Genomic DNA, 24,461 nt, shown 5'->3' on the forward strand with positions numbered 1-24,461 from the left:
CTAAGTCAAAGTGTGATAATGCAAAGTCTTGGAAGAAATATTTGAATAAATAAATTCCACATGAGTATGGAAAATGAAAAATTAAATGAAAAAGTAAATTCATAATACATGTCTTAAAAAATTTAGAGAAAAGAAAAAAAATTCAACAAAATATGTGCTGGACATAGTCAATAAAAAATATACAGAGCAATGGTTGCTGTTGCTGTTGTTGCTAAGTCAATTCAGTCCTGTCCGACTCTGTGCGACCCCATAGACAACAGCCCACCAGGCTCCCCATCCCTGGGATTCTCCAGGCAGGAACACTAGAGTGGGTTGCCATTTCCTTCTCCAATGCATGAACGTGAAAAGTGAAAGTGAAGTCGCTCAGTCGTGTCCGACTCTTAGCGACCCCATGGACTGCAGCCTCCCAGGCTCCTCTGTCCATGGGATTTTCCAGGCAAGAGTACTGGAGTGGGGTGCCATTGCCTTCTCCAAGCAATGGTAAAAGAAGTTAAAAAGACCTTAGTAAAATAGCATGGAGGGATTTGGGGGGAGGGGGAAATAGTCTGTGTCTTGATTCTCACGCTGGTTGCATGGGTTATAAACTTATCACAATGTACTGAAATACAGACCTAAATTGGAGCATTTTGTTTTGGTATGTTATGCCTCAAAGTTGCTTTTAAAAGTTGCATGATTGCAGGAATCTGGTTGAAGAGAGATGCTGATTTTTCTGCTCAGTTGCTCTGTCAGGGACAGATGAGAAGCAGCCATGAACCAACCCTGAGGAGTCTCTGGGTCTGGAGCAATGAATGTGCTGAGCCAGGTGATCAAGGTCCCCACGGAAGACAGGTGACCTGCAGATTATCCCTATGTCTGAAGCCACAGCTTTGCCAGATGAAAAGAACGGAACTGCATGTTTAATAAAGACAGTTAGAAACCCATCAAGGTCACATCCTGTGTCTCCTTTGCCAGATATTCTGCAAACTGGGGAATCTGAGACCCCTCACAGCTTCCTTCCTCTTCCTTGGGTTTGTGTTCCCACCAGCTGTTTTCCACCTCCCCTTCTGCTCATCCTGTGTGGCCATTTACAGATTTTTCCTTCTGCTTTATGCTCTTTCAAGGTTGGTTTCTGTTAATTCCTACCCTCCTACAACACCACTGATTTCCTGAGCTGGGTCCATTGTGTTCTAAGAAGAGCTGACGTGCAGCACTGTGGACTGTCTGCTGGCACAGAAATACAGAGCTGAGTCCGCTGCCTCAGTGGAGTTGATTTCCAGGCTGCAGGGTGAGTTTTGGGGGCACTCAGCTGAAAATCGCTGTTTGAACATGGCTGTATCTTCTGTAATTTTTCCATTCCACAAATAAACCAAAAACTCAAGTGATTCCAGCTTCTTGAGATACCAGTAAACAGAAGCATGTCCTTTAATGGGGACACAATCCATCTTTGCTTTCTGGTCTTTTCCTTTGACCAGATGACCTGGACTCTGGGTGACCTCAGTGTCCATGGAGCCTGTAAGGAAAGAGAAAGTTCACAAAAAGCCCTAGAGGGAGCCTGATTTGGCAGCCATAGGAGAAAGTCCAATACATTTGCCTCACCTGCTCCCCAGAGAAAAAGAGCCACCCAGCACAGGAGGCTGAGGCTCATGGCTGACTCCAGGAGAAAGCAGGGCAGCGGCGTTTCCTCTCAGGCGCCTCATCCCCCTTCAGCACCTCCTTGTGACGTGGTCACTTCCTGTGGTCCTCACAGTTCCCGGGTACCTGAGACTATAATATTTCATAGGCTGACAGGACAAGGAAAGCTGTGAAATAATCAGTATGCATTCCAACCTGCTTTAACTTTCTGTTTCCTGATTCTGCTCTTCCATCGCTTCTTTAAATATAAAAATCATTTCTCATGAATAATTTATTTGCTTTTTAAATGTGTCCGTTTGCCCCCTCTCCTCCTCCCTTCCCTCTCAGACAATGAACCATATAACTTGCGGTATGTCAATCATAACTTCTACTGCACTTATAAAGTGGGATAGCAGCTACTTTATGTTAGCAAACCAAATTTTGAACTATACAAAAGAAATATTTGTGATGCACCTGCAATAGATCTAGTCAAATAATAAAATGAATGATCTTGCCTGAAGCAATCAGTTTGGAAGGTAGATTTTCCCAGAGAATTTTTAAGTCCTTGTTGTTTTTCTGGATTCTACCATTCTTTTCTACCAGGTCTAGGTAACCATAATCCCGAAGTTCAAATTTTTACTCACTTTCTATTATCACTTTTAGATTTATGTAAGAATCTGTAAATTATTTATTCATCAGTGTTTTATGTCTTTGAAAATTATCTAAGGGGTTCATTCTGTTTATACTTTGTTCCGGTAATGTTCTTTTTTTATTCAATAGTGTGTCTGTGCCAATAATTCATGTTTTGCACATAATTTTAGATAATTCAATTTCATTAATAACTAGAATTCCATTTATTAGTTTGTCAGAATTTATTATCCATTCTCGAATTTATTCACAGTAGTTTTTTTCCTCTAGATTTTGGTACTAGTATAAACAGGACTACATTCTCATACCTTTCTTTATAAACTGAGTTGAAAGATTTCTCTATACCTGGAAATATAAAAATTGAGCCTTAGGGTCACCACGTTAACTTTACATACTAAGACAAAATGCTTTCCAAGTTAATTAACTCAAATCATCTCAAGAACATTTTATTGTGTGTTTTCTAGTGTTACACATCTAGGACTCAATTGGCACAATTCTTTTGCCAGTCTATTAGGATAAAATGGTATCTGACTGTAGTCTTAGTTTGCACTTTTTATGATTGTTAAGGAGGTTGAATATATTTTTTTCTGTTTATAGGCCACTAGTGTTTTCTGTAGGCTGCAGTCCATGGAGTCGCAAAGTCGGACACGACTGAGTGATTTCATGTTCACTTTTCCCTTTCATGCATTGGAGAAGGAAATGGCAACCCACTCCAGTGTTCCTGCCTGGAGAATCCCAGGGACGGGGGAGCCTGGTGGGCTGCCGTCTATGGGGTCACACAGAGTCGGACACGACTGAAGTGACTTAGCAGCAGCAGCAGCAGCAGAAGCTATTACTTATTTGTAACGGTTCCTTACATATTCTGGTTACCAAATTTTGTCAGTTACATTTGTTACTAATACCTTTTGATTTTGTGGCTTGTGTTTCACTCTTTGTAATTTTTAAAAAATACATTTATGTATCTCTTTGGCTGCTCAGGGTCTTGGCTGTGGCACACAGGCTCACTGTTGCAGCCTGTGGGGTCTACTTCCCTGGCCAGGGATGGAACCTGGGCCCCCTGCACTGAGAATACCGAGTCTTAGCCAACGGACCCCAGGAGAGTGCTGCAGTGTTTTTTATTGATATTTCTAATTTAGTTGGGTCTACATTCTTGTTATGGAGTGTACACATTTAAGTCTTTATAAGCAACGCTTTCATATTCCAAGGTCATAAAGATAAATTCACAAGTTATTTATTAAACCGCTGACATTTGGAATGTTGCACTGAAGCATTTAATTCTTTTATAATGTATGGAATTTTAATTTTTAAAATCTTTTATAACAACTTGTCCCAGAAGAACGTTTTGTGTAGTGCCTTACTCCTCTGTATACATGCAGTGATGGCTCTATCATATATAATATGCCTACATAAGCATGCTGCCCTTTCAAATCTATGATTTTCTGTTTGTAAATTCATATGCCTTTTTCATTGTCCTAAATTAGGAAATGGTTTGGTGATTCAAAGAGGAACCACCTCGTTTTCTACTTGTTCAATATTATCTTCCCTATTCTCTTTATTCCACATAAACTTCAGTTTACTTTCATCAAATTTCATGAAAATACCTATTGTGATTTTGTTTTGTGCTGCATTGAATTCATAGATAATACTGCAGAAACACTACGGGTTTAATTTTTTTCATGATCATGGTATAAATCTTCACTTATTTCAGATTTTTTAAATGTTTTCCTTTAAGATTTAATATTTTTCTGTATTAAAATCTCATTTACCTAATCAATTTGTTTTTATGTATTTTATGTTATTTTAAAATTTGTAAATGGTCTCTCCCTAAAAATATTTTTAACTGTTTGTTGCCAGAATATAGAAATAAACTGACTTTTTATATTCACGTTAAATTCAGTACTTATTAAATTTGTTGTTGTTAATAACGCAATACTTCTCTAGATTCCTTTGGTTCTTCTAAATTTGCCATCTGTCTTTAATCACTTTTTTTCCTCCTTTTCTTATCACACTCTTTTTCTCTTGTTCTGCTGGTTTGAAATTCAGCACAGTCTTGACTAGAAATTGTGGTCACATTGATTTACTTATTCATCAGCTATATTTGATGTAGACATACAGATACTGGATATGTGGTAGATGCTATGGGGGTTACAAAGTGTAACATTAGATCTTACTATTAAAGGAGTTCCTGGCGTGCCAGGATATCTGCAAATCATTATCCCCAATGCTGCTGGACCAGGTTCATCTTGGCTGACCCACAGGAAGACAAAACACTAGATGCCCATGTTTGGAGCAGGAAGAGGTTTATTTGCAAGGCAACCAAGCAAGGAGACGAGAGATCTTATGCCCAATTTGTAATTGGGTTGTTTTGTGTTTTTTAAATTGAATTGCCTTAACTCTTTAGATATTTTGGATATTAATGCTTTACTGGTGTTATTTTTTGCAAATATTTTCTTCCATTCATCAGGTTGGATTTTTGTTTTGACAACTTTTTTTGTCTCTTCTTTTTTCTGTGAGAAGATTTTAATCTTGATTAGGTCCCGTTTGTTTATTTTTGCTTTTGTTTCTTTTCTTTGTAGAGACAGATCAAAAGATACGTTGCTACAATAGATGTCAAAGAATGTTCTGCCTGGGTTTTCTTCTGGGAGTTTTATGGTTTCCTGCCTTACAGGTTGGTCTTTAATCCATTTTGAGTTTATATTTGTGTGTGGGGTGAGGAAATGTCCTAACTTCATTCTGTTATGTAGTTGTCCAGTTTCACTAGTACTGCTCATTGAGGAGGAAGTTGTTTCCAAACGCTATATTCCTGCATTCTTTGCCGTAGTTGAACTGACCATACAAGCCCGGGTTTATTTCTGGGCTGTCCGTTCTGTGTCCATTTTTGCACCCGTTCCATTCTGTTTTGATTATTACAGCTTTGAGCATTAACTGACATCAGAGATTGTACTATCCCTAGCTTTATTCTTTTTTCTCTTGATTGCTTTCACTATCTGGGACCTCATGTGGTTTCATACCAATTTTACAACTATTTGTTTTAGTTCTGTTCATAGGCACTTTGACAGAGACTGCAGTAAATCTGTAGTACAGACCTTTTAACAATATTAATTGCGGAACTGGCTGATAGGAAAAATAAGAAATGTATTCACAGGCTTGACCAGCAGAGAGGCAGCATCCACATTTTTCTTTGCAAATCATGTGCTTTGTCAAATATTCCCCTTAATTATTCTTAACTCTCCAGCTTATTTTCATAAGCAAAATATATTTCTTCTTAACTTTAACAATATGTTTGATTTAGTCTCTTTTCCTTTAAAGCAGAGCAGTCCTAACAGTTGGGCACACAGAAAATGAGGCTACTTTTGTGATCTCAGTTTTGGTTGCCGGTAAACACGAACTTCTGGAAAAGGTCCTTTCTGTAAACCTCTATACTGAGGTTGAGACATCAACTGAGAAATGTAAAGACTAAATCGAAGTATGAAAATATAAAGTCTTTGCAGAAAATATTTTAATAAATAAATTCCTTATGAGTATTAAAAATTACATTCATAATATATCTCTTAAAACAATTTCAGGAAAAACTAAGAAAAATTCAACAAAATATGTGCAGAACATGATTGTTCAAGAAAATATACAAAGCAATAGTAAGAGAAGTTAAAAGGACCTCAGTAAAATGCCATGGGGGATGTTTTGGGAAGGGGGAAACGTTTTGTGTCTTGATTGTCATGCTGGTTACATGGGTGTAAAAACTTGTGAAAATACATCAGTATGTGCCTAAAATGGGTGTATTTTGTTATGGGTATGTTATGCCTCAAAGATGCTTTTAAAAATTGCACAATTGCAGGAATCTGGACGAAGGGAGTTGCTGAGTTTCTTGCTGAGATTCTCTGGCTGGGACAGCTGAGAGAAGTGGTGATGAACCCTGAGGAGTCTCTGGGTCTGGAAACATGAATGTGCAGAGCCGGGTGATTAGGGTGCCTGGGGAAGACAGATGAGCTGCCGATTATCCTTCTTCCTGAAGGTACAGCTTTGCCAGATGAAAAGCTCAGAACTACATATTTTAATAAAGATTGTTAGGAACCCATCAAGGTCACATCCTGTGTCTCCTTTGCCAGATACTCTGAGACCCCTTACAGCTTCCTGCCCTGTCCTTGGGTTTGTGTTCCCACCAGCTGTTTTCCACCTCCCCTTCTGCTCATCCTGTGTGGCCATTTACAGATTTTTCCTTCTGCTTTATGCTCTTTCAAGGTGGGCTTCTCTTAGTTCCTGCCCTCCTACAACACCACTGATTTCCTGAGCTGGGTCGACGGTGAGTTTGTGTTCTAAGAAGAGCTGACGTGCAGCACTGTGGACTGGCTGCTGGCACAGAAGTACAGAGCCGAGTCCGGTGCCTCGGTGGAGTTGATTTCCAGGTTGCAGGGTGAGTTTTGGGGGCACTCAGCTGAAAATCACTGTTTGAACATGGCTGTATCTTCCACAATGTCTTGCTTCTGAAAATAAACCAAAAATTCTAATGCTTCTTCCAGCTTCTTGCGATACTAGTAAACATAAGAGTGTCCTTTTATGGGGACACAATCCATCTTTGCTTTCTATTCTTTTCCTTTGACCAGATGACTGGGACTCTGGGTGACCTCAGTGTCCATGGAGCCTGTAAGGAAAGAGAGAGAAAGTGCAGTGAAAGCCCAGGAGAAAGCCTCATTTTGCTGCCACAGGAGAACGTCCTGAAACTGGAATCCAATAAGTTCACCTCACCTGCTCCCCAAAAGAAAACAAAAAGCCGCAAAGCCGCACAGCACAGAAGGCTGAAGCACATGGCTGGCTCAGGGAGAAAGCAGGGCAGCGACTTTTTCTCTAAGGCTCCTCATCCCCCTTCAGCACCTGCTTGTGACGTGATTACTTTTCGTGGTCATCATATGGAAAATGAGACTAACGTTGCACAGCCTGGGAGGGCAGAGAAAGCTGGTTAAACAACTGGTGTGGATTTCAAACTGCTTTAATTTTCTTTCTCCTGATTCTGCTCTTTCACTATTTCTTTAAAAATAAAAGTTATTTGCATATTAACAATTTATTTCCTTTTTACCTTGTAGATTTGCCTTTTCCCTTCCCTCTCAGACAGAACAGCTTGCTGTTATCAATCATAGTTTCCACTGCACTTAAAAAATCATATATCTGCCTCTTTAAATTAAAGAGTTAAATGTTGAACTTATGCAAAATAATATTTATGATGAATATGCAATCCATTTAGGGAAAAAAATAAAGGGAATCCTCTTGTTTGAATCAATCAGCTTAGGAGTTAGATTAGCACTAAGAATGTTTAAGCCCCTGTGTTATTTTTATAGACTTCATGGTTGTTTTTCTACCATGTCCATGTAACTACACTCCTGAAATTCATATTTTTATTCACTTGCTTTTCATTACAGTTGTTCTCATTTATGTAAGAATCTGAAAATTTTGTATTAATCAGTGTTGTACGTCTTTTAAATTTTTTTGAGGGAGTTCTTTTTCTTGGCCATGCTCTTTTCATTCAACATATGCCTATGATACTAAATCATGTTGTCTCATGTAGTTTTAGATAAATCAGTTTCACTAATATGTAGGATTCCACTTACTAGTTTGTCAGAATCTATTATCCATTTAACCTCATGCACCCTCGTTGTTGTTTTTTTTCTCACCCAGATTTTAATGCTACGACAAATAGGAGTGTATTCTTACACAATTCTTTACATACTTAAGTGTAAAGTTTCTGTATACCTGGGATTGTAAAAATTGAGCCTTAGGGTCACCACGTCTATTTTACATAGCAAGACAAAATGGTTTCCAAATTAATTAAGCAAATAAGTAATCCCACAACAGTTTATGAACTACATTCAAATGTTCCTCATCTAGCATCTAGTACATTGGCATGTACTGTTCTTTTAATTTTGTCAGTCTGTTAGGTTAAAGTGGTATCTCACTATAGCTTTAGCTTGCATTTTTATGACTGCTAAAGAGATTGATATTCTAAAGTAATACATTTATAGGCCACTGGTTTTTCTGAACATTGCTCTTTTCTCATACTTTTGGTAGATTAACTAGCATTTATTTGTAACAGTTCTTCATATATCTCAGATACTAAACTTTGTCATTTACATGTATGCTAATATCTTTTCAATTCGTGACTTGTGTTTTAACTCTTTGTAAATTTTTTGTTGATATTTCTTATTTAGTAAAGTCTATCATTCTTTTTTGGGGGGAAGGTGTGAATTCTTTAATTCTTTATAAGCAATGTTTCCATAACTAAAGTTCATAAAAATATATTCCTGTAATATTTACCAAATAGTTAATAATTTAAATGTTGCAGTTCAGCATTTAATCCTTTTAGAATTTTGTGTTTTTTTTTTTGCCTATGTAGTGAGAAAGAGTTTAGATTAATTTTTCTTCCTGTGGAGAACTACTTGTCCCAGAAGAACCTGTATATTGCATTACTCCCATACATACCTGCAGTGGTGGCTTTACCGTATATTAAGTGCCTATATATGCACAGTGCTATTTTAAATTTATGATTTTCCATTTGTCCACTTAGTTATATGAAATTATAAAATAATTTGATGATTAGATTGCAAATTCACATCACTTTGTAGTTTTTTAATATTATCTTCAGTATTCTCTCCTCTTTTTCCCACTTAAATTATGACTATTTTGTCAAATTTCATGAAATTCCTGTTGTGACTTTGTTTAGTGCTATAGTGAATACATAGATGATAGTGCTGAAATTGGAATAATTTTAGTACTGGTTTAACTTATTCATGATCACGGCATGTAACTTCAGTTATTTCAGATTTTAAAATGCCTTCCTCTAAAATTTAATAAATTTCTGAATTGTTTATCTTTGTATAGATTTAGGTGTATTATCTTTTATGTTTTTTGTTACTAAATGATATCTCTTTAAAAATCTATTGCTAGTGTATGGGAATAAACTGACTTTATGTTAATTTTCATTAACTTATTAAGTGTTATTATAAATAATGCAATGCTTCTTTAGATTCCTTTGCGCCTTCTAAACTTGTCATCTGTCTATAATCACTCTTTCCCCCTTCTTTTTTCATTTTCATGCTTTTTTCTTGTTTTGCCAGGCTGGAAATTCAACACAATGTGAAACAGAACTAGTGATGACCTTCATTGACTTACTTATCAATGACGTGTGACCAGAACGACTACTGGTACTGTAGACTGTGCTACATGCTCTGGGGATTAGGAAGTGTAGAATTAGATCCTGCTGTTTTCAAGACCTATTGTCATCCCAGGATAACTGCAAATCATTCTCCCAACTGTTAGCAGGTTCATTTTGCCCTAAGTACAAGGAGCCAAACTGCTGAGACTCTAATGTTTGCAGCAAAGTAAGGGCTTCTTCTCAAGCCAGCCAAGCAAGAGTATCCCCGCCCTCCTACCCCGTTGGGCTGACTCTGCGACCCATGAACTGTAGCCCTCCAGGCTCTTCTGTCCATGGGATTCTCCCGGCAAGAATACTAGAGTGGGTTGTCGTTTATTTCTCCAGGGCATCTGCCCGACCCAGGGATGGAAACCATGTCTCCTGCATTGGCCTGTGGGCTCTTTACCACTGAGCCACCAGGGAAAACAAGACCTCAAATCCGCCTCCGCAAAGGCAAGGGGCACAGGGCATTTAGACTGTCACGAATGAAGCATGACCTGAAGGTCTGAGATACGGGCTTCCCTGGTGGCTCAGTGGTAAAGAAATCCACCCCGCCACTGCAAGGGATGCGGGTTCAATCCCTGGATTGGGACGATCCCCTGGAGAAGGACATGGCAACCCACTTCAGTATTCTTGCCTGGAGAATCCCATGAACAGAGGAGCCTGAAGGGCTACATCCATGGGGTCGAAAAGTGTCGGGCACGAGTTAGCTACTGAGCACGTGTACATGGGGAGCCTGGGGCACTTGGGAAGCTTGGGACTGAAAAAATGTGCATGCGTTGTCCTTCTCTGCTGGGGTAAATGAGCTGTAGCCTCTGCCCGTTCACCACAGAAGTGCTCAGCAAGATCTGAGAATGGAGTCTTGGATCCTCTGAGGTCAGAAGGTCCCCAGGCAGACACCTGTGCTTCCCTAGGAGGAGGGTCGCTGGTTCTAACCAGTCTCAACCAGTTTGGCTCAAACTAGACACAGCTGACTCTGGGCTCTGCTGCACTACCGGCAGTTTCCTGGAAAATAACTCAGGCAAACATCTTATTCAGGATACATGCCACGTGGAGGCCAAGCAAGTCTTAAAACGACCTTGATTAGTGAAGGCAGGTGCAATGGATCTGATTAATCCTTACTCATGCTTTCACAACCACTACCTCAAAGATCTCACCTGAGTTTCCAGAAGTATCAGACAACTTCTCAAATGAAGGAAGGTTGGTGCTGCTCACTATGAGCACCCCCTAGTGCTCAAGTGAAAGTCACTCGTCATGTCCGACTCTGCAATTCCAACCACCATACAGTCCATGGGATTCTTCAAGCCAGAATACTGGAGTGGGTAGCTTTTCCCTTCTTCAGGGGATCTTCCCAACCAAGGGACCGAACCAGGCCTCCCGTTTTGCAGGCAGATTCCTTACCAGCTGAGCCATAAGGGAAGCCCAAGAATACTGGAGTGAGTAGCCTATCCCTTCTCCAGTGGATCTTCCCGACCTAGGAGTTAAACCGGAGTTTCCTGCGTTGCAGGAGGATTCTTTGCCAAAGGGAAGCCCTGATAACTATGACTGACTGATTGACTAGATGGTCAGAGGGGCACCCTTCTCACAAGCCCTCTGGTCTCAGGCGGTCTTCACCTTCTGTGTGGCGAGTGGGGAGTTTCTCTATGCTGCACAGTGGCAGCCAGACACCCCAAGAATCATCAGGACAGGAAACATGCAGCCATGTGTGTGGTGACCTGCTGGAGTACTGCAGAGACTTGCTACTAGTACTTAGTTACACAGTCACTGATCCAGTACTGATTGGTGTTATTGATCAGTTAATTAAATTTAATCTCTTAGGGCCACATTCAAGGTGAGTGGGCTCCTCAGATCTCTGTCCTCAGTTCTTTGATCTTTTCTTCGTATATTCTGTCATAGAGGGATCAAGAAGGCACTTTCATTCTTCCAATTATGGAAATTGTCCCAAATTTTTACCTTCACCCAGGTCCATTTTTTGAGTCCCTGACTCCTATGTACCACTGCTTTCTGCATATTTCTGGTGAGATTTCTGTCTCAGAGGCATCCGCAATGTCAAGAAAATCATGATGGTCTTTCCACTTGGTCCTCCTGATTCATCTGACTTGTAGTCAAAAGCTTCCTCTCCATCTATTGCCTCTCGTGATGAATCAGTTACCCAGGTCTTGATTTCATTTCCTAATTATGTTTTAAAACTCTCATTTCCCTGTATCTCTAGCACTGCCACCATCATCGTCCTAGCTTCAATATCCCTTCAGTTGTTTCTTTCATTGTCTCTCCTTTTTGATCTCACACGCATGCTGTTGTTGTTTAGTCACTAAGTCGTGTCCAAGACTTTTGTGACCCCATGGACTGCAGCACACCAGGCTTCCCTGTCTATCACTATCTCGCTGAGTTTGCTTAAACTTGGGTCCACTGAGTCGCTGGTGCCATCCTCCCATCTCATCTTCTGTTGCTTCCTTCTGCTCTTGCTCTCAGTCTTTCCCAGCCTAAGGGTCTTCCCAACGAGTCAGCTCTTCACCCCAGGTGGTCAAAATATTGGAGCTTCAGCGTCAGCATCTGTCCTTTCAATGAATATTCAGGACTGATTTCCTTTAGGCTGGACTGGTTGGATCTCCTTGTAGTTCAAGGGACTCTCAAGAGTCTTCTTTAGCACCACAATTTGAAAGACTCTCTCTAACACTCTTTATTTCTAGGCTTTTTATATTTTGCTAATCAAATGGATATCAATTTACATATAATTGTGTCTTTCTCCATGTTTCTTGATCACCAGGAAATCAATGTTTATTGATTACAGATGTTTCTTCTCCAAAGTGTATGTTAATATTTTTGCTTATTTTTACTGGGCTAAGCAAGGAGATCCAACCAGTCCATTCTGAAGGAGATCAGCCCTGTGATTTCTTTGGAGGGAATGATGCTGAAGCTGAAACTCCAGTACTTTGGCCACCTCATATGAAGAGTTGACTCATTGGAAAAGACTCTGATGCTGGGAGGGATTGGGGGCAGGAGGACAAGGGGACAACAGAGGATGAGATGGCTGGATGGCATTACTGACTCTATGGATGTGAGGCTGAGTGAACTCTGGGAGTTGGTGATGGACAGGGAGGCCTGGCGTGCTGCGATTCATGGGGCCGCAAGGAGTCGGGCACGACTGAGCGACTGAACTGAACTGATACAAGGTTTACCGTCAATGTGTGATTTTTCCTTTTCCTAGAAAAGGATTTTTCAGGGGTTTAAACTCAGTGCTTCACCTACTAGCTTGTGGCTTCTCACAGAACTTTCTAGTTTTGAGACAAGCCTTGTTGTCTGAAGTCTTTCTTATTTATCCTTTCTGTCTTCTCCTTCCTCTGATCCCTTTGTGAAGGTTCTGCGCATGTTCTGTACTTGGGTGTAGAGGGTTGCCCCTTCCAGTCCTACCTTGTTCTTTTATCAACCTCAATACTGTATATAGCACATTCCTGAATTCTTTCATGAGTGAACATCTCTACTTGGCTGCCTAATGATTCCATTTGTCTTGAAAGTCTAGGATGGTGACAAGACAGTGCTGAATTTTCTTGGAGGAAAAAACTCCAGTGTTTATTATAAAAGTGTTAGTCAGTCATGTCTGACTCTTTGTGATCCCCTGGACTGTAGCCTGCCAGGCTCCTCTGTCCATGGAATTTTCCAGGCAAGATACTGGATTGGGTTGCCATTCCCTTCGCCAGGGGAACTTCTCAACCCAGGGATGGATCAGACTTCCGTCTCCTGCATTGCAGATGGATTCCTTACTGTCTGAGCCACAAGGGAAGCCCATTATAGAAGTATTCATTGCTTTTCTAGAAGCATTTTGGGATCTACCTATAGGATTATGTGTCAATTTATCTAAAAACTTATGATTAGCATTCGGGAGAATCAGAAAAAAAAAATCCAGATTTTATAATTTTCAGCCCAGGGAACTTTCCAGGTTGGTTGGCCATTTACAGGCCTAGCTCCATTTCCATATGGCTAGTTCTCAAGCACCATACCTTCCCCCTGCTCTCTACTCAGATATTTTTCTCTCCGTTTCTCTCTCTACACACATAGCCACAGATGACTCAGTCAGAGAGGCTGTGGCTTTTCTCTCTCCACACCTGCTTCCACAGGGCCCCATGGTTCAGTGGGGTGCGGAAGGGGTTTGCTACCAAGATTCTTGTCTGGGTCTCTGATCTCGGCCCAGCGCTGTGTCTCTAGCACCACAGAAGTAGAGGCTGCTGTCTGCAGGATCCACACGTGTCACCGTCAGAGATGAAAATGTTAGGTCTGGATGACTGATGGGAAACTTGTCCTTGGTATAACCTTGTTCGTATGTGGCATCAGTGCCCTCATTAGAAGTTGCCATCAGCACGAGGCCTCGTTTCGGGAACTGACGGTACCAGAACACAGTTGTAGCTTGAAAGTCCAATGCACGGCACTCGATGGTCACAGAGGCCCCACTCTTACTGACAGCCCTGCGGGGCTGCTGAGAGACGAGAGCGCCAAGCCCAGAGCCTGCTGAGACAGAGGTCAAGGAGATGAGAGCCCAGCAGGACAGGAAGACATGACCATAGGCAGAAAACCACAGCCTTGCTCATTCGCTCACCTTTCTCCCGGCTCCAAGGGAATCCTGTCTGTTATGTGAAATCATCCTGTCCTAATTCTTAGGCTTCTCATCCCCCATCTCTCCTGACTGGTGGCTCCTCACCTTACCCTTTACACCTCCAAATAGGATGGAATGTTCCCTCTCATTTTGTTCAGTGTAAAAAAATCCACAGTCTTAAGGAATTCCCTGGTGGTCCAGCAGTTAGGATTCAGTGTTCTCACTGCCAGGGACCAGGTTCAATGCCTGGTGGGGGAACTAAGATCCCACAAACCAAGCAACCAAAAAAACTTCAAAAATTATAAAAGTCCACAATCCCTGACTATCACTTCACACATGCCAACACACACACACAGACACTTGACCAAGCTACTTAGCTAATAAGGCTCGTACTGGGTCCCAGAAGCAGCAGAAGCACCAGCATCTTCAGGAACTGGCCTCACACCACACCTCTCAGCAGAAAGATATGACCTTGCCCTTTCTTTCTCCATCCCTAGAAGGAGGGCTGAGTGTCTGCATAATTCTAAGGATGCTCCAGTCTGCCCCCTGGTGGTCATCATTATCACTGATGCAGGATCCGCCCCTCTTTCAATCAAGTGAAAGTGAAAGTCACTCAGTCATGTCCAACTCTTTGCGACCTCTGGAACTATAGCCCATCAGGCTCCTCTGTCCATAGGATTCTCCAGGCAAGAATACTGGAGTGGATAGCCATGCCCTTCTCCAGGGGATCGTCCTCACTCCAGGGAGTGAACCTGGGTCTCCTGCATTGCAGGCAAATTCTTTACTGTCTGAGGCGCCAGGGAAGCCCTTTTCCATAAAAGAACCATTCAAACATTGCTGGAAGAACTCAGAGATATTCTAACCCAACTCTCAATGTTATAGGACAGAAACTGAGGCCTAGATCATTGAAATGGTAGTAGTTTCCTAGTCTTATCTAAGGAAATGGCTATATTTGTGTGGTAAATGACATTGTTAATTCTTTACTTCTGTAACGTATCCTCAAAGTAATCAAGACAACTCATGCCTGTTAATCACTAGAACCATAGAGGAACATAAGAACCTACCAGGCTAGAAGCTCAATGCTTCTTTACATTGAAAAAAAAAACACGTCCTCATCTTCTCAATGAAGTATTTATTTCATGAGTATATTATGCCAGTCCCCTCATATAATGGACTGAATACTAAACATATCTATGTATTATATAAACACACATCTCTTTATAATAGCCTGAATGCGGTAGAAGTGATGCTATGATTTTTAAAGCTGGGTCACAAGTAACCTTATAGATCCCTCCAGGGTCTCTCGAATGCTCACTCTAGGGGAAGCCAGCCACGAGATAATCATTTTCACTACCCCGAGGCCACCATTCTGCAAGGAAACCCACCTAGCCACATTGAGGGGCTGAGGGTAGAAAGACAGACACGCTAGGCTGGTGCACAGCTGCCCAGGCACCCCAGGGCAGGGGTCAGCCACGTGCGGAAAGACGCCATCTTGGATGTGCAGGCGACTGGAGCCTCAGGCGTCTCCGCCTCAGGGACCATCTGACCATGACCGCCTCAGTTCAGTTCAGTTCAGTCGCTCAGTCGTGTCCAAGTCTTTGCGACCCCATGAATCACAGCACGCCAGGCCTCCCTGTTCATCACCAACTCCCGGAGTTCACTCAGACTCACGTCCATCCAGTCGCATGAGCGGCCCCAAATGCGGACTGCCCAGCCAGGCCCACTCAGCCGACAGAACCATGAGAGATAATATATGTTAAAGTCACTACATTTTGAGGTGGCTGTTGTTACTGTTGTTTTTCTAAGCTTTTAAAATGAGATATAAATTCCACATATAATAGACTACACAAATCTTGAGTGTACAGCATAGTGAAATTTCACAAATGACTACATCTATATAACTACGACCCAGATCAAGATAGAGGACATTTTCATAACCCAGAAGCCTCCCTCATGCTTCTCTACAAGTGAAATAAAAATGCCCTCAGAATGTAGCTGCTGTCTTAACTTTGTACAGTCTGTGATCTGGCTTCTTTTTCAAGAAGAGATCCATACATTCATGAGATCCATCCATGATTTCACAAATAACATTTGCTTTTCTGCTAGATTTGATTCCATTCCTAAGGGCAGTTATTTGTTCACCGTGTTGCGGATGGTCATTTGGGTATTTCCAGCTTGAGGTCATCATGAATAGAGCTGCCACGACAGTAGGTTTTTCTCACATATCCCTTTCTACTTCCTCACAATTCTGGACTATTTAAGTTTTTATACAATTAAACTGGTTTTCTGACTTGTCTAATTTACTCATTATTTTTTCTAGTATATTTTTAAATTCAGAAACTATGTGTATGTGTCCAAGAAACATTATAGTTATTTGATTCTATTTTTCTAGACATTGTTCTTCCAAGGTAATTGATGCAATGGCTTGTTAACACTAAGAAAACATTAAGTGACACTTTAACTTTTTTGACTTTCATACAGTCACTTTCTTACAACTTGGCCATGGGAATGGGGGCCATTATGACATTTAACAAAGAGTTCTTTTTAGTACTAGGGGCACCCTGAAATAATAAAGAGTTCGATAGTTTTACAGTGGATGTTTTAAAATCAAGTGATGTTTTAAAATCTGCCTTTTTTGGTCATAAATTCTTCCACTGGAAGGAGGAAACCTGTTTCCTTTCAGTAGTTGATTTAGTTGCTAAGTCATATCTGGCTCTTTGCAACCCCATGGACTGGAGCCCGCCAGGCTCTTCTGTGCATGGGATTGTCTAGGCAAGAATACTGGAGTGGGTTGCTATTTCCTTCTTTAGGGGATTTTCCTGACCCAGGGATCAAACCCACATCTTTTGCATTTCCTGCATTGGCAGGCAGATTCTTACTGCTGTGCCACCTGGGAAGCCCCCTAGTGTAGATAGGTGTGATTTTTAAGAATCAACCCAGGGGATTGCTGAATCATGACTGTGCCATTCCACGACGTGTGTTGCTGCAGCAGCTGCTTTGGGTGCCTGGTTCAGGAGGAAGAAGCTGACTGCCCAGGATACTGAACACAGAAAAGCCCCATCACCTGGTGGGAAGCAGGACTCATTTGTGTGCAGAGAGGAGGTGGCTTTGAGTCACTGTGTCTCTACTAGCAGCACAGAGATACAGAGCCGTCTGGTTCTTCTGTGCTGATGTCACGGTAAGAGGAAAGAAAGGCTTCTTTTCACGAGAGGCGCTGTAGCCTTTAGCTATGTCTTCTTTCTGAACATTGTTTACAACTCGCGAGAAGAAGATCTGCCTCAGTCCTAGACCTGGGTCCTGTCGGTACCAGTACATTGAGTCGTAATCAAAATCCTGTTCACATTCCAGGGTCACAGCTCCGCCTTCCTTTTTGAGCAGGTATTTAGGGGTCTGAGTGACCCCACCAGCCACGGTGCCTATGGAAGAAAGAGAGCAACTCGGGAAACAAGGCCCAAGAGGGCAGCCAATGCTGCTGCCGTGAGGGAAAGGCTTAGCTCTGGAGCTGAGCGTCTTTAGGATGGGAATCTGCTCTCTGAACCCGGGACTCACCTGCTCCAAAGAGACAAAGGGCCACGCAGCAGATCACCTGGTTGCCCATAGTAGGAAGGGGGTCTCCTTGTAGCCTCCAGCACAGACCGATGAGGAAAGACACTTAGCTATGGGGCTTCCCCTGGTTGAATGTGTGGAATCTATCAGAAGCCCAGAAAGGAGGGTTGGACAGGATCCTGTAGATATTCAAGAGGGTCTCCCTAATCTGGCAGATGAGGCGACTGAGGACAGAGATCTGAGTCACTTGCACCTCCCTTGTGCCTCCCTCCCCCAAACTCTGCATTTTGTCTGGCCCTAGTGGGCGCCACCCCACATTTCCAGGCCAGAGCCTCACTGTGATTGGCCCACCTTCCTCCTTGCAGTAAGGAAGGTTTGATCACAATGGGAGCACAGTAGATGCTCTGGTCACACAAGAACACAGAGTTTATGTTTTTAACTTTATTTTGCAATGGAGTATAGCTGATTAACCATGTTTTATATTTTCAAAGGGACTCAGCCATACATATACTTGTATCCATTCTCCCCCAAATACCCCTCCCATCCATGCTGCCACATAGCCCTGAGCAGAGTTGCCTGTGTTGTACAGTAGGTCCTTGTTGGTTCATCTGCTTTTTGATTTTCTGCAATTGTTTCATCAAAGAAAATGATAACAAAACGGTGTTCTGTAGGTGTCCAACATTTTTTGTTTGACGAGAATAAAAAAAAAAAATCACTGAGATGAAAATCTGAGGTGATGTGTTTCTAAGAATACTATTTCAGGATCAGACCCATCTCTTAAATTCCAGACCAGTTTATCCAACTCTATTCCCACCATCTCTGGGATATACCATAGACATTTGAAGAATTTCTAATCCTGGCATCCATACCTACCTGTGCAAGCACTAGGCAGGGAACATTCCAGAAAGAATAAGAGGCAACATAGGTTGGTATAACGAGCACAACCCTTTTGGCCAAACACACCTTGTTTTCTCTGTTTCTCCACAGCCCACCTCCCATTTTTTTGAGCTTGAGAAAGAAAAAGTGAACTCCTGAAACCATATTTTCCTATGTTGAAAATGAAGAAAATAGTGCCTTTGCTTGTCTTGGTGATTAAATAAAATCCTATATTTAAAGCATGCGGTAGAGAACTCGAAATAGAGTATGAAGTAAAGAGAAGCATCAGGCAATGCATATTTCCCATGACAAATGATGTGGTTCTTATTATGTTCCCATTTTGGGGTAACGGAGTCTTCGTCCCTGAGCCTCAGTTGGCGTGTTCCAGCCCTCTCCTGTCTCCATCTTCATCCCTTGGAAGGCTTTGTAGCCAATTTCACTAATCAGACATCTCGGCTTCCCCAGCCCACGGCTGTTTCTGGGATGGGCCTGGAGAATGTTTGTGCAGTGGAAGGACATGACTGCGTTGATACGGATTAGGAACTGGCACAGAAACACGCTGGAGAGTCTTCCAGCTCCAACAACTGTATCTTCACGACACCGGGTCCCTCTTTGGGTAATTCAGCAGAAAAGCATTCCATTCGCATTCCTGACTCATCTATGATTTTTTGGTTGCTCAAGGTAAGTCATGAATTTCAGATCTTCCTCCAGGAGCTGCTGATAGTAAACTTAACTGTGTCCTTTCACTGGGCTGCATCTCAGTGTTACCTCCTGTTCTTCACCCCTGACAAGGTGTTTTGGGTTCCTGGTGATGCCAACATTCATGGGACCTCAGAGCAGAAGGGACTGCATGAGATGGAGTTTTAATAGAAGGGGACATGAATGCCTTCCAATGAAGCAAGGCAAGGGGAGCTCAGAAATGTTTGAAGTCTCCTGCATTCATTTAAAAGTTCATAGGAATTTTGCTTTGTACTCCAAAATGCAATTATTTGCATTGAATGTCAATACCTTTTAGAACATCTCTGGGCAACATAGAGGTCCAGGGCATATTCGAGACACAGCTATAGACCCACAGATAAAGCCAGTGATGCTGATCCATTAGCTCAAAACTCACTGCCTCCAGGAGCCAGATGACCCCTCAGCTGAGTAGGCTGGTGCCCATGACAGGGTTGCGCATGAAGAGAGCCTGCAGGCAGGACCAGGAAGTGTATTTACTGCATGAGCTTGGGGAGCTAGAGCTCAAAGCTGGCTTCTATGAGGCGGGTCTTCCTATGAGGTCACCATTTCCAGTGCATCCCATTGTCTCCAGAATTAATCTTTTACCTCACTTAAATGGAACTGAGGTTCAAGATTAGTCTTTTTCCCCCCAGAATTATGCACACAACCTGGTTTAGAATATTTCAGTATGGACAGAGTGTTGAGAGATGAGTAGCTTCATTATCAGTCCTTAGCTTCTGAAACAGTTTGTGCCACTTCTGCACACTTTTTATTTTTAATTCTTCCATTTTCTTTCATTGGCTTCTATCATCTTTCCATTTTCCATTACTGAGTACAGGGAGTGACCACATGTGATATTTAGGTACGTTTGTTGAGAGGCAGGGAAGTGGAGACCAGAATTTGTGCCAAAAACAATAGAGACAGAAAAGGATTTGACTCCATTTCTTTCGTCCACCTCAGCTAAGCAAGGCTTCAAGCATCTTGAGAGAACCTTAGTTAATGGTTCATAATCCATTTTCTTCTCTGTGATATCCTACTTGATTTTTTTTTTTTGATCTAGGTAATACAAAGAACAGTCACTAGAAAAACCATAAACTCTCCCTCTCAAACCTTTTGTCTCATTGCTATTTATTTGTATTATTCTCTTTAATCACAAATGGAATACCTGTGTGTGAGGGATCTTCCTTTCTTCCATTCTTTTGTCCTTTCCTACCCTGTGACAGTAGATAATTATATGAAAGAAGATGCAAAGAAGGAATTAGACACCATCCCTCCCTTTTAGAATGCACAGGCTCCCTGGAGGAGATGTACCTTGTACATCTAGGATGCTTCAGGCCTCGAAAAATAAATAAGATCATAGTAACTTTTAGTGTCCAAATAACCATGGCTCAAGACCTTCTTTTATAATAGCAGGGTCCTAAGGCCTTCTTCAAAGTGTCTCTCTTATTGTGGGAGGTATTCATAGGCTTACCCAATTATATGCTTCAATCAGAACTTAGCTGCCATCACCACTTAGAATCCGCTCAGTCATTTCTCCTGAAAACACTCCAAATTGTTCACTAATGCTATTGACAAAAATGCCCATCTCTGAACACACACGTCTAGCCTGAAGGGACTCTTTCAGGATGCTTTCAGATCGAGGAATCCTCAGCCTGCTAGGGCAGTAGGGAAATGAGTTATCTCTTCACTTTTTTGGCTATTACAGATAATGCTGCCTGAACACACACGTGAAAGTTTTTGTATGGACACATGCTTTCAGTTGAAATTGCTAGGTTATATGGTAATTCCATTTTAACTTTCGAAGAACTGCCCATACATTTTACACAGTGGCTGTACCATTTTCCATTCCCACCAGCAATGCATGAGGCTCCCAATTCCTCCCCAGCTGCCCCCAAATTTGTTGTTGTCTGTCATTTTCATCACAGCCAAGTGGATGTGAGATGGCATTTTACTGTGATTTTGATTTCATTTCTTTAATGATTAATGATGCTGACTATCTGCTACATTTATTGGCCACTTACATATCTTCTTTAGAGATGTGTATTTAGATCTTTTGCTCACTTTAAAGTTGGAGTATTTTTTTATTGTTTAGTTGAAAGCTTTTTAAAATATATATATATATATAAGCTTTTTAAAAATATATTTATCATAGATATATGATTAATAAATGTTTTCTCATTTTGGAGGTTATCTTTACCTCTCTTGAGAGTGCTGTTTGAAGCACAAACTCTTTTTTTTTTTTTTTCAGTTCAAAGAATTCCAGCCTACTTAGCTTTTCTTAGCTGCCTGTGCTTTTAGTGTGATAGTTAAATCATTGCCTATTCCATCATCATGAAGATTTACACCTTTGTTTTCTTCTAAGAATAATCTCAGATCTTATACTTAGCTCTTTGATACATTTGAGTGAATTTTTGTATATGGTATGAGGAAGGGATGCAACTGTATTCTTTTGTACATGGATATCCAGTTTTCCTAGCACCGTTCATTAGAAAGAATATTGTTTCCTAGTTTAATGGCCTTTGCACTCTTATCTGGAAAAGGCGATGGCAACCCACTCCAGTACTCTTGTCTGGAATATCCCATGGATGGAGGTGCCTGGTAGGCTACAGTCCCTGGGGTCGCGAAGAGTCGGACGTGACTGAGCAACTTTACTTTCACTTTTCACTTTCATGAACTGGAGAAGGAAATGGCAACCCACTCCAGTGTTCTTGCCTGGAGACTCCCAGGGATGGAGGAGCCTGGTGGGCTGCCGTCTATGGGGTCCCACAGAGTCAGACGTGACTGACATGACTCAGCAGCATCAGGACTCTTATCTAAAGTCAATTCCAAATAAATGTATTGATTTATTTGAGATGACTCTCAATTCTATTTTATTAATAGAATTATATTAATGCCATTAATTTTATTAATATATTGACTTTAGTAATTTTATTATTAATAAAAATTATATTGATTTATGTGCTTATCCTGTTTCCAGCAAAATACTGTCTTGATTTCTGTAGTCGTGCAGCAAGTTTTGAAATGGGGACATGTGAGTCATCTGAAAATTTTCTTCTCTCAAACTGTTTTGACTAATTTTAGTACCTTAAATTTCCATATAAATTTTAGCATCAGCTTGTCAATTTCTAGACAGCCTATTAAAAAGCTGAGACATTACTTTGCCAATCAAGGTCCATCTAGTCCAAGCTTTGGTGTTTCCAGTAGTCATGTATGGATGTGAGAGTTGATTTATAAAGAAAGTTGAGTGCTGAAAAATTGATGCTTTTGAACTGTGGTGTTGGAGAAGACTCTTGAGAGTTCCTTGGACTGCAAGGATATCCAACCAGTCCATCCTAAAGGAAACCAGTCCTGAATATTCATTGGAAGAACTGATGCTGAAGCTGAAGCTCCATTACTTTGGCCACATGGTGTGAAGAACTGACTTATTTGAAAAGACCCTGATGCTGGGAAAGATTGAAGGCAGGAGGAGAAGGGGACAACAGAGGATGAGATGGTTGGATGGCATCACTGACTCAATGAGCATGAGTTTGAGTAAACTCCTGGAGTTGGTGATGGACAGGGAGGCCTGGTATGCTGCAGTCCATGGGGTTGCAAAGAGTCTCACACAATTGAGCAACTGAATTGAACTAAACTGTCAATTTCCAGGCCAAGAAAGGTAGCTGGAATTTTGGAATTCAGTTTTTCCTTCTCAATAATATTAACTCTTCCAATACATGATCCTGGGATAGGTTTCCATTTATTGAGACCTTCCTTAATTTCTTTCAAGCGATATTTTGTCCTTTTCAGTCAATAGCTTTCATTTTATTAGTTAAATTTTTTCCTAGATGTCTTATTATTTTGATGCATAAAGCCCCAGAGAAACTCTAGTTTGTTACTCTATACTTCTTAATAGTAAAAATGGAAATATGGACTTGCTTTTACTGCACCAGAATAGTATTCCTGTTATGCACAAGATTTAGATAAGAGAAGATAGTAATAAAACAAAATTAAAATAGATGACTGGTTTTTAAATCTGATACTGCCCTCTGCTGGGGAAGGTGGGGAGAGAAAGAGCTGACGTGTGCCTTCAATGGATGTCTTAGCAGATGTGTGCATATGTGCATGTGTGTGCATGTGTGTGTGTTAGCCTTGAAATGTGGGGCAGCAGTGGGTGAGGTCACTGGCTTTGGAAAAAGGAAAGAGAGAGGGGTTCTTGGCAGGGGACGGTTGTAAGGATACCCATGTGGACACCTCAAACGTACCACAATTTCAAAAGCGATCCAAACTAAACTTGCTCACTCAATGTTCTCTTTTATCTGTGATTCCTGGATTTGTTGAACATCCTGTAACTATTAAAATCTGAGAGTCATCTTTGTCTCTTCACCTCATCATTCTCCTTCATTTCTTACAACAAATGTGTTAAAATTCTGTCCATTCTCTACATTAAGAATCCCTTCTCTTCTTGAACTAGGCCCTGTTCTTGGGCAGTCCTCAAGAGCCCAATTTTACCAAAAACCCTCATAAGTCAGTTAGCCAGAGTACCCACCCTCAGTATCTGATACCCTTGTTATCTAACCTAATTCCTACACCCCCGAATCCCCCAAGGTGGTGTCTGATCATTCTGACCTGTCTTCAACAACCCAGGTAGCTCAGTTTAGCCAGTATCTCCCCTTATTCCTGAAGTTTCCTCTTAGTAATTCTGTCTACTGAACCCCTCTGCCTCCCTACTCTTTGACTATAAAGTAAACTTTTCTTGGTTTATTTGAGTTGTGCCCAATCTGTCTCCCCTACCACAAAACCCCATTGCTGTGGTTTCACTGAATAAAGCCTGCCTTATCATTGTAATAAGTGTCTGAGTAAAATTTTCTTTGACACAGTTCACCACGATAATAAATGGTCTGCTCTTCACACCGGGAAGCTGCAAGTTGTGTTCTGATCTACAATAGCCATGCACTTGTGGTCCCAAACAGAACCCTTTAGTATATGAAAAAGATGCTCTTCATAATGAGGTCAGGATGACGGGTCTGAATCAGGGCTGCCATGTACACCAGAGGGTCTGACCACTTTCTGTGGTGGTAGACTTTCTGACACACTCCTTTATTGCCAACTGGCAGCAGCAGGGGAGATTGCAGAAAATACACACTGTTTTCTTTGATAGGAACACATTTCGAGTCAGAATCCACGTTAAGGCTTGCAGGGGTGTTCCACGGGGCCCCTTCCAAGCAGGTGTTCTTGGATCAGTCATATCCACATGTACAATTATGCTTGGTTACTTCCAGATGGTTGTGACATGTCTTCCCCAGCAATCCCTGTGGTCACAGGTGTGGGGGGAAAAAA

The 24,461-nt window shown here is 41.5% G+C and overlaps 1 long non-coding RNA gene and 3 gene segments (V, D, J or C); 1 reads left to right on the forward strand and 3 right to left on the reverse strand.

The window, feature by feature from the left end:
• Positions 1–1,008: 1,008 nt before the first annotated feature.
• Positions 1,009–1,847, reverse strand: LOC113891100. The segment is given in 2 exon segments: positions 1,009–1,489; positions 1,576–1,847. Coding segments are annotated over 2 exon segments (372 nt in total).
• Positions 1,176–9,200, forward strand: LOC113891109. Its single transcript, XR_003510665.1, has 5 exons — positions 1,176–1,264; positions 4,815–4,906; positions 6,074–6,250; positions 6,478–6,649; positions 6,840–9,200. It is a non-coding gene; the product is annotated as an uncharacterized LOC113891109 (long non-coding RNA).
• Positions 9,201–13,337: 4,137 nt separating this feature from the next.
• On the reverse strand, positions 13,338–14,548 carry LOC113891093. The segment is given in 2 exon segments: positions 13,338–13,918; positions 14,400–14,542. Coding segments are annotated over 2 exon segments (381 nt in total).
• A 2,343-nt stretch (positions 14,549–16,891) lies between these two features.
• On the reverse strand, positions 16,892–17,955 carry LOC113891094. The segment is given in 2 exon segments: positions 16,892–17,422; positions 17,556–17,955. Coding segments are annotated over 2 exon segments (384 nt in total).
• Between the last annotated feature and the right edge of the window lie 6,506 nt (positions 17,956–24,461).

The sequence above is a fragment of the Bos indicus x Bos taurus genome, chromosome 4 (assembly GCF_003369695.1).
Source record: "Bos indicus x Bos taurus breed Angus x Brahman F1 hybrid chromosome 4, Bos_hybrid_MaternalHap_v2.0, whole genome shotgun sequence".
NCBI classification, from domain to species: domain Eukaryota; kingdom Metazoa; phylum Chordata; class Mammalia; order Artiodactyla; family Bovidae; genus Bos; species Bos indicus x Bos taurus.